At 44.6% G+C, this 14,874-nt stretch overlaps 1 protein-coding gene across 1 annotated transcript in view; it reads left to right on the top strand.

Moving 5' to 3' along the window:
• Positions 1 to 14,874, top strand: part of Kcnk10 (potassium two pore domain channel subfamily K member 10) — a 135,687-nt gene that overhangs the window by 112,969 nt on the left and 7,844 nt on the right. The window contains exons 5-6 of the mRNA XM_005343428.2: positions 10,381 to 10,567; positions 14,550 to 14,692. Coding sequence (XP_005343485.1) covers positions 10,381 to 10,567; positions 14,550 to 14,692 — 330 coding nt within the window. The remainder of the gene's footprint in view (positions 1 to 10,380; positions 10,568 to 14,549; positions 14,693 to 14,874) is intronic.

Here is a 14,874-nt window from a genome sequence, read left to right as displayed (position 1 = left end):
AGAGCCGGCGCCCGGCACCGCTGGGGAACCGCTGGAGTTTGCTGCTGCTCTGTGAGCCCGCCAGGCGGGTGGGGGAACCCCATTTATTTTTTAAGAATAATACCTGATGCCCACGCGGGCCAGAAGAAGGTATCAGATTCCCTGGAACTGACTGAACAGGTGGTTGTGAGCTGCCACACGGGTACTGGGGACGGAACCTGGGTCCTCCGTAAGAGCAGTCAGTTGGTCTTTAGCCAATGTGCCACCTATCAAGCCCCAGACGCTTAAACATTTTGCATTGTTAAAACTAAGAGAGCACTGAATTGGCCAATCTGCTGTAGGCTGTGTGGTGACTCTGAGTCAGGGGCTGGAGACACTTTTTTCAAAACCCAAAACATGGTTGTACAGGGGAGTACTGGTAAAGGATTGTTGGGGGTGCCCGGTGTCTTTGAAAGAGCCCAATAAGTCACATTCCTCCTTTGTTACAGAAAGTATAAACTAGTAAGTGTTGTGGAATATTAGTTGAAGATGTGTTACATTGGTTTATGCTGTGGAATATTTGTTTAATGAGGCAAGGATGTGTTGTATTCTTTTACGTAGCATTTGTTTAACTCTGAGAAGCTGTGTTACTTTGCCTGTCTAAAACACCTGATTGGCTTAATAAAGAGCTGAATGGCTAATAGCTAGCAGGAGAGGGAAATAGGTGGGGTTGGCAGGCAGAGAGATTAGGAGGAGGAATCTGGAAAGAGGATCAAGGAGTCACAAAAAAGGAGAAGGATAAGAGGATCTCAGGGGCCAGCCATCCAGCTACACAGTAAGCCACAGAGCAAGAAGTAAAGAAAGGCAAATACAATAGAGAGAGATGAAAAGCCCAGAGGCCAAAGGTAGATGGGATAATTTAAGAAAAGCTGAATAGAAACAAGCCAAGCTAAGGTTGAACATTTCTAAGTAAAACTAAGACTCCTGTGTTTGAGAGCTGACTGACCAGGTCCCCAACGAGCAAAGAGTAAAGAGTAAAAAGAAAAAAGAAAAACATCAACTACAAATAACAGTAGACCAAACACCCATATGCTTAAAATAATAAAACACACAGATCTTTAAAAAAAAATTGAAGCTTGTGACTCCAGTTACCACCAAGGGCTATGCAGATGCCCAGGGTCTGGTCAGCTACCTGAGACCATATGGCTGAGTCATGACAACAGGGACCATATAGATCTGAGTGACCTGCACTGCCACGTAGGGCCATGCTGACATCTGGGCTTGGGGTACTGCCAAGGGCAATGCATGGGTCCATGGTTCTGTTGCAGCTGGGGTCCATGTTAGTCTCTGTGGCCCATGTTACCACAGGGGGCCATAGGAACCATACATAGTGAACGGGGGGGGGGGGGGGGTCCTGCCCCTTGCTGGCCCTGGGAATGCTGACCCTGCCTCGCACTGGCGCTAAGTGCGGGAGAGCTAAGAGAGCCGCGGAGAAGAGAGGACTGGAGAGAGCAAAAAGAGAAAAGGGTCGGGGGGGGGGGGGGGGGGGGGTGGGTGGTGGCACACGCCTTTAATCCCCCCGCCCCTTGGGATGCAGAGATAGGTCTATCTCTATGAGTCTGAGGCCTGTCTGGTTAACAAGAGCTAGTTCCAGGACAACCAGGGCTGTTATGCCAGTAAACCCTCTTTCAAAAAAAAATAAGAAGAAGAACCATGCATTATTGAAAAACCTGGGCTGTTCTGATCCAGCACTGCCCTTCTGCTGACCCTCGGAGAGCTGGCGCTGCCCCTTGTGGGAGAGCTGGTCCCACAGGCAGGAGAGATGGCTCACCATGGGCCTGGGAGAGCTGGCTCCAATGACATGGACATAGAAGAACTGGCTCTATCCCTTACCTGAGGGAGGTGGTCCCAGTGGCCACCAAATCATTGACCATCCAGACCCACATTGAGGGCTTTGAGTTGGCCCACCCCAACATCTATCCTACCTATGACCTGCCAGAATATGTGAAGGGACTGGTCTTTAGGAAACATAACTGCAGGATCTGAGTGACTCAGGGCAACAGCAGAACATCTGAAGGGAGTTTTGGTGAGGGTCTAGTATTGATGATGGTGTACCAGAGGCCTTGAATCAGAATCAGACCAACAACTCATTTCAGTGAACACTTGCAAGTAAAGCTGCGTGTACAAAAGGGTACACTGCACGACACAACACAGCTCCCAATGCCTCTCAGGCAAGTGAAGAGGTGCTGGAGAGGAGAAAGATGGAGGATCGAAGTGTTTTTTTTTTTGTTTTTGTTTTTAATTAATATTTTAAAATTTTTCTTTTGGAGGTGACACTACAAGGGTGTGGGGCAGATACGGAGGAACTGGGAAAAGAGCTGTGTTGTGGTGCATAATGTAAAATTCCCAAATAATCAATAAAAATCATGGTAATCGAAATTGAAGCTTAGCTGGTCCGTGGTGGCCACCCTTTAATCCCAGCACTTGGGAGGCAGAGACAGGTGGGTCTCAACAAGTGTGAAGACACTGTTTTGTTACAAAGTGAGTTACAGTACAGCCAGGACTGTTACACAGTCTTGAAAAACAAACAAGCAAAGAGAAATTGAAGCCCAATGTATTCTCTCAATATTTGGTGAATATTGGTTTAGCTGTGAACAGATGGGTTTCCTAATATAAACCCAGAGTTGTGAGGTTGAACTTTCCTTTGGGCCCTGCCAGCTCACAAAAAAAAAAAAAACAAAAAACACAGAGATTTATTAATTATGAAAGCTTAGCTTTGGCTCAGACATGTTCCTAATTAGCTCTTAGAACTTAAATTAGCCCATATTTTTAGCTTTACATTCTTCCATGTGCTTCGTTGTCTCATCTCCATCTTGCCCATCCTGCCTTCTCCACATCTGGCTGGAGACTCCACCTTTCTTCTTCCCAGAGCTTTCTCTGTCCACCAGTCCCTGCAGGGACTCCAGCAGGTGGCCTGGGGTTTCCAGCACCCTGTCTAGGGCTACCATAAATAAGCATGGGGCAGGACACAGGGAGTGCGCTTTGGAAGTACACAAGTCAGAGTCCTCTTGTTCAGACGAAAGGGTCACACTGTCGCTTCACCCTTCAAAATGGTGGTCTGCTATCAGGGCACAGCCAAGGTCAAAGTGAAACAGAAGGAGGCTCAGAAGCAGTGGGCGGGGCTTCGCAGAAAGCCCTTATTGTGTTGCTGTGCTGGACTGATTCACAAGAAAAAGCACCAAAGCTGAAGGCCCACACTTTTCTATTGAAAAAAAAAAAAAAAAAGACTGTGATCAGGATGCTGCCCCGAATATAAAGGAAATAGAAAAAACGAAGCTGAGAAGTGGACCTGTGAAGGAGCTGCGCTGGATATCCCAGCAGGGAGGAGCGGGGTTGAGAAGGCCAATCCTCCAGCTGGTCCTCTGCAAGTGGAGGATGGTGGTTGCACCTGACGTGAAATGGTCAGGATAAGAAATAACAAGAGACATCTAGACCAGGTACCTTCCATAGTAGAAGTACTGCATGGACGTGACGGTCTACAACAACACTACTCATACTCATAGACTACACACCAGCGACGAGAACATCTAGTCTGCTGGAACATAGTGCAGATTCAAATGTCACGGACGCCAGGGGTAACACTGCTCTCCGATGTGTTCATCATAAAACACAGTGACTGCCAGACCGAAAATACAGCTATGGATGGAAAAAGCAGGGACCTTTCATCCTACTTTAACTTCTTGTAAAGGGAGTGCAGATGAAAGACAGCCAAATTTCAATTTATAAAGAAGCAGACACACATGCAATCGGTAAATGGAGTAGGTTTTCCAAGAAATCCTGTACCGGTGGTCCTGGTCCTACGTCCCTCAAAAGAGGATGATTTTAACTTTGATGCCCAGCTGGAAGAGGCACGGACCTAAAATATAGGCTGTATGAAAATCGGGCAAAGTTGCGAGGACAACTACACAGCTTGGCAATTCCCCACTAGCTTTACAAAAATAAATACGTTAAGTCCCACAAAAATCAAGCAGGAAAAATCCAATGCTGAAAAAATGTTATCTGAGGCAGATAAGGAAAATTTTATAAAAGAACACATGTAGCTATTTCCTCTGAATCAAACATTCCCTGCTAGGAGGAGGAGGGAGGCTTCGAAAACTTTAATTAATTGAACTCTGTCAGAATACTGGGGAAACTTGAGGGCACAGGAAGCTCCTGGAAGTTACAAGATTCACAAAGTTTCTCCAAAAGGGGTTATAGGAGCATCTGCAATTGGAAGAGCATCCTGCGGGTTGCTCCAGGAACACAGCTTGAGCTGCCAGCCATGCTGAAGTGAGCTTTCTGGTGAGTTTCTTCTGAGTAATCCATGGTCCTAAAAGTAACTCCTCTCCTCTCCTATTTTCCTGTATATAACCCCAGCGAACACTCTGGTGTGCTAAGCCAGACTTTTATGGTGCTGTTACTTTGCTTTGTTGTTGGTGCCCTAGCTCTCTAGGAAGTGTCACACAATGATTGTACTGAGAAAATACACCTTCGATTGTGTACTTTAGTGCAAGGAAAGAAGAAAAATGACTTAGAGTTGAGCTAGGTTTTTTAAAAAAGAAAACAACCTCTAAAATATGACACAAAGAAGTGCCTGTGAATGTGAAAATGAGCAATATCGTTTGCACGGAAGTATGAAGCCCAGAGATGTTGAAATGGATATTCTGATTGACATATCTTTAGAAAGTAAGAACTGAGTTAAGAGATACTCCAGCTGCTTTGATAATGTGACTACAAATCAAATCTGCAACTGCACCTCTCCAGAAGGCCAGGACAAGATTTCTCTAAGAAATTAGAATACCTTTAGCAGCCACCCAGAGAGGTTAAGACACCTGAGCGGCCAGCGGCGTGCATCAAGACCATGAACAGATTAGCATAAACCCAAAACTCCTGGAGATGAAGATGGCCAGAGCTGGAGTTAACATCTTAGATAAAACCAACCCCTTGGTGCCCAGCTGTTGGAAATCGAAGGATCGAGAAGAAATTTCCTAGCAGAATGTTTCAAAAATAGAAACCCAGATTAGCTTGTTCCCAGGAAGAGAGTGGCCTTCCTCATCCCACCTGATAAATTACGCCTGGCCTGACTGAGAAACAGGGTGGCCTTGCTCTAAGAACAATGAAGAAGCTGGGAGAGAAAGCAAAGACCTTCAACACCCCCTGACCGCCCTGAAGGGCGGCTTGTGTTTCTCCTGCCTTTAAAAGCTAACTCCACAGAGGAGCTCTAACTTCTCTCTACCTTGCTGCAAGGGGTTTTGGAGATGAGTTCCGAAGCTAGCTTGTATTATGCTTACAAATAAAATCTTGCTAATTACAGTCCCGTCTCTGGTTTTTGGCGGTCTCCCTTGGGGTCGCAATCTGGGCACAACACTAAGAAAGAAAATGGAGCCATACCAACTTCGAATCTGTGGCATTTGGTAGAAAGCCTGGAAGTCTCTGGACCAGGATTATTATATTATTTCATCATTTCCCTTTGGGTTTCAACTGTACTGAGTTGACCAATCCATGACATGTATCAGGCTGGATGTAACACATCTATATATATTCATCTCTATCTCTATATCTATATTGATATACAGATTGTCTGTTGTGCCCGAGTCCTAGAATACCCCCAAGAAGACCAACATGGAGCCATACTTCCTAAATGCTAAGCAAGGTTTTGTATCAAAGTACGGGCTAGCACGGATCCTCTGCCTCACAGTCTGACACAGCAGATGTAGGGAAAAGGATCCCGTCTACTATTGTAAGGGGTTTATAAGGACAAAAACCACAAAACAGTCACAACGTTACAGTCTCAAAATATAAAATTATGTATCCTATATCATAAATGGCTAAAGACTAGGTGATAGGCTATTATTGTCTAAGGGAGATAGCAAAAACCCCCCTAATTATATCTTCCAGACATCTGCTGACTCTTTGCTAACCGCAAGGGCTATCTGAAATATTACCCAGCTGACAGGGGAACTTGGGTGGTCAACATTCTCTGTATGACTATGGGTTGGGGAATGGGCTGCAGCCAGCAACTTTGTGTAACTTAGGTTTCTCCATTAGCTAATACTTCCCCTGAAGAGGGGTCCCACAGCCTTCAGCTTATCCTCGGGGACTGGGGTGTCGGCCTTCATCTTTTCTTTGGCCTTCATCTTTTTCTGGGGGCTGAGGTATAGTTCAAGGCCCCAAAAGGGCCCAACACAGAAATGGAATGTTTTCCAGCCTTTCAGTCCATTTGCATATTTGAATTTTAGGGGTTGTATGTGGTCTCCATGGAGGTTTTTCTTTATGAGCTCACTAATATGTGTTTGGAATGTTGCCACGATGGACAATGGTGTTCAAACTTCTTTAAGTCTCTAGGGTTGCTTATGCTTTGTGGCTATTTGCTGCCAGGTTGGAACTATTGTTTTAGGCCTTTTACACGAAATTGGCAGAAAACATAAAACGAAAATAAAAGCCGATCTTTACCAAGACAGTGCCCATTGTCTTTCCACGGGGAGAAATTATCCTCAGTTCAATTGTATTACCATGGTGACATATGTGAATCTCAACAAAGCCCAGCTATACCACAAAGGAGGGCTCGGCACATCTAGCTCCTATTTCTGGCAATTTTGTTTCAATGTCTTTGACTAAAATCTCCAATGTCCTGGATAAAAACACACACTAAAAATACTCCTAAGGCAGACAGAGCAATCTGGATAGTGTATGTCAAAATTCTAAGAAATCTCATAAAAATGAGGAGAAAAGCAGGTATTATTACAAAGGAGTAAAAAAAAAATTCAATTGGAAAAAATAGCCAGTGAATGAACAGAAATATCTGCACGCTCTCTAATATAACATTGTTTCTATAAACAAAAACAAGCAAGGGATGGTGCCCACAGTAATTGGACATGTGGTTGGCCTCCTGAGGACTGAAATAAGTAAACAGAGCTGCAAGCACACATTCTTATCCAAGTTGGTCCTTTCCTCCTGCTTATGAGGCTCGTGTTTCTTAGTAGAGCTGCACACAGCGAGATGGACTTTGAGTTTTGTAAGAGTTCCTATAGTCAGCATCAGTTGATACAAGAACTAGTTTGGTCCAATGGTGTTTTCTAGTGTTTTGTATCAATTTCTGCAGAAGAATCTGAATAGCAAGTCCTCTGTCCTAACCAGTCTACAGAGTGTGGGGGATAAGAGTGGGCAGAAACGCCCAACAGCTTTCTCATGCTACAACATGCCATGCAGACAGACAACCACTGCTGCATACGTGATATAATTTTGCCTAGGGATGGCACCAGGGAAATAGCTTCGTTCTGTAAGTGGCCTGAGGCACAGGGTTTGTGAATACAGAAAGGGTGAGACTCAGGTCTCTCAGGCCCATTTGGCAGCCTGTTTCTCACAGCCTAAATGCTATTGCCAGTTCTTAGCAGTTTCAGAAAGCTGATGAGGACCAGGAGGAAGTGAACAGGAAGGCAAATGAAAAAAAAAAACCCAAAAAACCAAACCAAACCAACCAAAGAAACAACCAAACAAAAATCCTGCTACCAATGTTGTGAGCTGAGATTTTCTGAGAGTCTCAGATAAGGTTGACACTGAAGAACCAAGGAAAGAGGAAATATTGAAAATGCGATTGTGTGGTGTAACGTATCCAGGAAGGGACAAGGGTCAGTGATCTGAACCTGAGTGGAAGTCGTCTTAAGCTAGGAGGAGACATATCTCATCAGCAAAGAGAAACAATAAGTCTGGCACTGCTTACATTACAGAAGACTTGAGCCTTCATGCCCAAGGTGCCAGTTCACAACCACTGAGCACTTGGGAGACCTTGCACTGACTCCTATACAGATTTCATCTTCTAAACCACCTCCACAAGCTGGACTTTCCTATCTCCACTGTATTGAGGTTGAGAATGAGGTCACTCAGCTTGGCTTAGCAATAGGGACAAGTTGTGGCTCAGGTAGTCTGTCCCTAGACTGTCCTTCTATAGCAGGAGCATATTCTTGTAGAGTCACAACATGAGTTGAGACTGAGAGTGACAGCTGATGCTCAGTGAAGGCAGTTGATGATTTGTCCTTTTATCTAGTGGAGCACAAAAACAATGTCCAGAGTAACAGACATTCCTACAACTTGGGGCTCACATCTCTTGTGGATATATGCATTATGTCATACCTCTCTACATAGTCATAGTCATGCAAAAATATTTCTTAAGTCTCCCAAATTTCTCACATAATCAAACGTTCCAAATATTTTCTGAGCATAATTCCAGGGAGTCCAGAAACAGTCTGGTTGGTGCGGGCAGGAAGCAGGAGGAGAAATGTCTACCTTGCCAGTGAGCCCTCTAACAGACAATGCCACCAAGGCACCAGTACCCAGCCTTTGCTGTATGCTTGCCTTCGCCTCCATCAAGCAAATCTACTCCTGCCCATTTCAGGAGATTGGATAGTATTCCAGTGTCCCACATACTCACCACCCTTCTGTGCCAACCACATTCTCATTCAGATGAGAGTTGTGCTCACATTCTAATCTAGGACTTGACAAGTATTACATAAACATTTAATTCACTTTAATTTCACTATGCATTTGAGGAGGAGGATCTACACAAAGGGGGGGGGCAGTCCCCTTGCCAGCAATTAGATGAACATAATAACCTGCCATGAAATCTCATTTTGGACTCTTGGTTACAAACTAAACCAGACTAGTAAGTTCCTGGACTGTCAGAGGGGCTCAGCTGCCTCTCCTCAATGCTCTGGCATTCAACACAGTAATTCCCAAAATGGGCAGAGCATCCTCTGTGATTCTCAGGTGACCAATCTCTCCTGTGACACTTCAAGGAAAAGATGGTATTTTCATTGATCTTGCTATATCAATATCAGCATTTTTTTTTCCCAGAAGGCCCTCCTGAAGATATGAGGAGACAGGCACTATAGGTTAAATTGTTGCCCACAGCCCGCTCACACTTTATATGCTAACTGCCCTCCCAGTAGTCAGAGGATGACTTGCTTTGTATTTCTTTAGCCTTTCCCAGACAGTTTATACACCGACTACTTTTCATCCCTAGTCTTTCCATAACGGACACAAGATGGCCTGTTCTTCGGGAGGGTTGTATCTGATGTCCCGTGTTAGAGAGGGTCGACTTTCTTTGGCAATTTTCTTTGAGCTAATCAATTGTTGAGTAACCTGGGAGCTGTTTCCATCATCAAGTGCAGGGCTGAGACTTAATTACATCAGAATTCTAATCTGGGCTCTGACCCTCATTACAGCATCCTTTTGTGCAAGTCCCTTGGCCCCTCTTGGTGTCTGTTTTATATCAGTCAAATGAAGAATATGAGTGCAACTGGCCTGTCTGTGCTCTTGAGAGCAAAGAACAGGAAGCAGATTTCCTACATTGTCCCCAAGTGCTTGCCAAAAATAACCTAGGCAATGTAGCCAGGCCACCTAGTCTGGTGGTAAGCACCCGCTTCATAAATTTATGTCATTAAATGGCATTCAAGTCTCTCAATGACAGAGTCATCTTCTCTAGCATCAGTTTTGGGAGTCCGGAGAAGATTCCCATGAGAGGCAAGGCAGGTTAGACCATAGTGCATCAGAGGGCCCTACCAAGGGTGAGGCATATCCACCTTGGATTATGCTGGTATGGTTCATTTGTATCAATATAATTCCCAGTCTTCATGCATTTTTACTACCCAACTGATGGCTCCTTTAGAAGTGGGCACAGGAGGAGGGTCCCACTGACTTTTTAGAAAAAGACCTTTCATTTGGACTCATCTCCTGTTATGTATGGTGATGCAGCCAACACACATTATGACCACAGCAGTAACTCAACTCAACGTGTGCTTAGAAACTCAACTCAACATGTGCTTAGAGTAATACACATTTCACAGTGGATAAAGAGATATACTAAAGCTTGGTTGGAGCCTGCCACAAATGAGGGATGGTGGGTTTTTTTTCTGTTATGACTCCATTTTCTTTTGTTTCCCCTCATTTGTTGGGAGACACAAAGAATGCGGGCGACGATTTTACTGCCTCTAGCAAACCAATGTCATTTCTCCCTCCCCTAACCTATTATTCTCCACCCTGCCAATGTGTGAGGAGCCCTGAATGTCAGATCCCAGGTATATTAGTAACACATAAAACCATGTCTACAAGATCTTGGGAAATAATTGCAATCACACCAGTGACTCGGATCAGAATTGGGCTGTAGTAATGGGATCATGCAAAGCACATAGAGACTCCAACTTCAAATGTGGGGTCTTCATAGACCACCAGGAAATGTCTGAGTGCACATTTCTTTCTACACACATGTTTATGACTGGAGAAAAATTAAAAACAACAGAAGTGACATTCCTTTCTGGGTGTCTGTCTTCTGAATCCAGGATACTGTCTCTGACTTTGTCTGTTCCTCTTATTCCTTTGTCATCCTAGAAAAAGCAAGTGAGTCAGACCAAGATCCGGGTCATCTCAACTATTTTGTTCATCTTGGCTGGCTGCATCGTGTTTGTGACAATCCCTGCTGTCATTTTTAAATACATTGAGGGCTGGACAGCGTTGGAGTCCATTTACTTCGTGGTGGTCACCCTGACTACAGTAGGCTTTGGTGATTTTGTGGCAGGTAAGCAACCTGGACTTTCCCAGTCACTTGAGCTTTGGTGGGGAAAACATTGTTGGGTGTCCTTTTCCAAATCATGGTGACAGGGGGTTGGGATTTAGCCCTGTTCTAATCTGGTTGGCCTGCATTCCCAAGGCCTTTGGTCCAGGTCCACAGCTTTGGGAAGAATCAAAATCATGTTAACAGGTATTTGCAGAGGAGGTAAGTAGAAATGGCTCAGTGTTTGTCAACTCAGTGTTCTATGAGCAGCATCAAGCTATTTATTTATTTATTTATTTATTTATTTATTTATTTATTTATTTATTTATTTATTTTTTTTTCTGCCTGAGAAGAAAGCCAGGCCCCTCCTCCTTAAGATGCTGACTTACTGGCTGTCATCACTGCATGAATTATGTAAGGGAGAAACAAATTTCTCACTGAATCTTTGATTTCTCAACTGCATTAAGGTTTCCCAAGTTAACTTGATAAAGGCCATAATTAGCCAAAGATCAGACTCAAGAGCAGTTGACACGGAGGTTGGTCTACAGAAGCAGGCAGGGGAAAGCTCCTCACACTGAGGTGAAAGTCACTATCTCTGCTGACCAGACACAGGATCCACCCCCCCTCGTTTCTTGTGTACAAGACCCAACCACAGTGGTCTGGATGGAGTTCTAAAGCTTGAGGGAGAAACCGAGCTGCAAAGAACAACTTTCAGCATATAAGCATATTCATTCTATAAGCATATTTAGGCCGCCCCTTTGTATCATCCATAGACGATGGTCCCTGGGGAAAGTCAGATGAGGTTCCAATCTAGAAGAAATACCTGTGAGAGCAGAGGAGGAAGAGCTGCTTCACACCAATTTCAAACACTTCCCAGGGTCATTTGCAAAAGCTGGTGTTTTGACAATATCTGGGCTAATATCACGGACCTGAGGACTAAAGACAGCTTGCACACTGGTGACAGACCCCTGTCTCTGTTCAGTCAGGACAAAGGACAGCTCTGACTCTGAGAACTAGCCAAATGTTTCTGCCTTTCCTCCCTGCTTTTCTCTTGACTGTTGATTAAGAGAAAGCTCTCCTAAAATTGGGAGTGGCCTGGTGAGCTGAGAGAAAAGTTCGAAGCCCGTTTATGGTTTTTGGTTATTATTACTAGCTGCTGTGGACTGAACTCTTGGTACATGCTGGCCCTTTATCCTCAGACCTCTATCGTTTGGGTGGGTCTCTTCCTTACTAGAGATCACAGAACTGTACTTTCTTTTCACTCAGAGGCCTCCATAGACTAAGGTCTCTTAGCATACATAATGCTGACGGAATGCACCATGTTCTTTAATTTATACATATGTGATATGTGTGTCTGTATGAGCATAAGCACATGTGTGTGGGTGCAGGTATTGAGTGTTCTTGACTGTCATTCTCTGTCCACTCTTTTGAGGCAGGGTCTTTCCCTAAATATGGGGCTCAGATTTTGTTGTTGTTGTTATTGTTGTTTAGACTAGAAGCTATCAAACCCCAGTAATGTTTCTGTTTCTGTCCTGCTTGGAGCTGGGCTAACAGGCATACATGGGATGTCCAGCTTGGGAGGCGGGTGCTGGGATCCCAGCTCAGGTTCTCATGCTTGTGCAGCAAGTGCTTTTGAAATTGCTGGGCTGTTCTTTCAGTCTCTGCCAAAGTCCAGTTCTCAGAGCTCACGTGGATCGACCTGTTGAGTATTTGTGGAGAATGTACTCAGTGGGAGTTTTCATCAGTGTATTTATTAATAGAGTGCACTTGGTACCTCCAGAGGATTGACTATGGGAATCCTGTAGACACTAAAATCAGCAGATGCTCAGGCCCCTCATGAGAAACAATGTAACTTTTACCCAGAATTGACACGCATAGTCTTGTGCATGTTAAACCATCTGTGTGCAGATGTCTTGTACTTAATGCAATGTGAATGCTATGCAAACAGTCAGCACACTATAGTATTTAGCGACTGATGAGAAGAAAAAGGTACACACGTGTCTACCTCTGGTTGAATTCACCCAGACAACTTGTGGATGTGGAGGGTCAATATTCTGACTGACAGGGAGGATTGCTGGACTATTCAAATGATGTAGATGACCAAGAGCTGGTGGTCACCTTGATCTTACTGGGTATCACCTCTACTAGAATACAACTGGAAATGCAAACCACTCGGGATTGATTGTTGCTTCATTTTGCAGCTGACCCACTTGGGGACAGCCTAGTGGCACCGCAGTATTTCACAGCTCTGAGCGGGACTGCACACAGAGCTTGCCATTCTGGCCATAGCTGATGAACGTCTACACAGAAGGATGTGGTCTGTGTTGTTGGCTAGTGTCTGCCCCAGTGACAGTCTTGTCTGGGTTCTAGTGACTTGCAAAGGCAAATACTTAATCCAAAGTGGAAAGAGCACAAAGAAGTGAGTCCAGCACACAAAGAAAATGAAATGAGCATCAATTTTGAGGAAGGTTGGCCGCAGGGGAGAAAAAGAAGGCACCTGAGCCAAAGCAAAGAGATTCCAGACACCTCAGAACCTTGTGCCAGAGCTGGGAATCCTTTTCCTCCCTATTTTTTTTCTATCATCTTTTCCTTGTACTTATGAATGTGCACAATGCATGTACCTGGTGCCCTTCAGAAAAGAAGGTGTCAAATCCCCCAGAATGTGAGTTACATTCACGTGGGTCCTCTGCACGAGGACCCCTCAGGCACATCTCCAGACCTATTCTTGTTGCCGTAGAATTCATGGGTTGTGTCGCAGAGTAGGTTTGGATTTATTAAGATCCATGGGTCCCAGTGGATGTGCACCAGGCTTTTCAAGGTATTCTTGACACAATAGAGCTCAGCACAGTTTCGGTGATGCCAGGTATGGAGGTAACCATGACCCAAGGGGAAAGGCTAGAGATCTTTCGTCACCCAGTGTCCTAATGTGAGTTGTTTTAGAGGCACCCGGCCTGCTCTCTGGCTGAGTGGTGCCCTCGGCAGTGCTAGTACGGAGGCTAGAACAAGTTGACTAATTATTTGGAATAAATGACCATTTCTCTCACTGGAATAGCTAGTCAATACCGCTAGGCCAAGTTGTTTTGATGGATTTTTTTTTTTTACTGTAATCCTTATTTATACGATGATGAGACTGAACTAGTTGGTCTCACAGGTACTGTTTAGCTCTAGGATATGGTGATTCTAATTGCTTGGCCTAATTGACCCCAGGATGAGCATCATGTAAACACCATCCCTCTTACGTTAGCATCGGATCGCTACTTCACGGATCAAAGTCTCAGTAATGTTGTCACATCTAATTCTACTTCATTTTCCACCCACTCGTTTTCTTGGTAAATGCAGGCAGAATTTCGAAGGAAACAATTCCAAGTGCTTGAAATCTCACTCTTCCTCTCCCTTTCTTCCCCTTCTCTGCCTCCACTCTTTCCTCTACCCTCCTTTCCCCTCCCATTCTGGCTTCTCCCTCTTCCCTGTTCTCTCCCCTTCTTCCTCCTCCTACTCCTTGTTCCCCCTGCCCACCTCCCTTCTCTCCTTTGAAGAGTCAAGTTCTCATTACGTAGCTCTGGCTCACCTGGAACTCACTGTATAGTCCAGGCTGGTCTTGAATTGACAGTGGATCCTCCTGTCTTTGTTTGAGTGACAGGGTGTACTGCCATGCTGAACCCTCACAGTGGTAAGGTACATTTAGAGAAGTTTGGTAAAAACAGAACGACAGGTGGGCTGACATCAGAGATACTTTTTCTGTGAAGTCCAATTCTTTGCCAGTGAGAGTAGATAACTCCAAGTGGCTACTGACATTTCTCTGTTGCAGAATTGAGGTTTATTTTTAGTGGTTAAGAATCAAAGAAATTAAGCTATAAGCAAGCCTCCAGCTTTTGTTTTGTATCCTGTAAACCTAATGGCTCTCCCTGGATTATGGAATGATAGTGTTCTCCACAAACTGGAACGTGCTCTGTGAAGATCAACTGCTGACCATTTGCTTGTTAAAGTACCATTTGCTTGTTTTCAGGGGGAAATGCTGGCATCAACTACCGAGAGTGGTATAAGCCGTTGGTGTGGTTTTGGATCCTTGTTGGCCTTGCCTACTTCGCAGCTGTCCTTAGTATGATAGGAGACTGGCTGCGCGTTTTATCCAAAAAGACGAAAGAAGAGGTAGGACTTTTTCCTGATCCCCAAAATGTCTGTGACGTCCCATTAGCCCTTGTTGAGAATGCCTGTTTCCGAGTCCAGGAGGGGATTTTATGAATTATCTTTCCGTCTATTTAGAAGCAAAGTTGAGTGGACAGTAGTCATTTTTAGAACCTATTATGAATTATCTTTCCGTCTATTTAGAA

This window comes from Microtus ochrogaster, chromosome 1 (assembly GCF_000317375.1).
Source record: "Microtus ochrogaster isolate Prairie Vole_2 chromosome 1, MicOch1.0, whole genome shotgun sequence".
Taxonomy (NCBI): Eukaryota; Metazoa; Chordata; class Mammalia; order Rodentia; family Cricetidae; genus Microtus; species Microtus ochrogaster.
The sequence above is the reverse complement of the archived record's forward strand: the minus strand, read 5'-3'. Positions and strand labels throughout refer to the sequence as shown.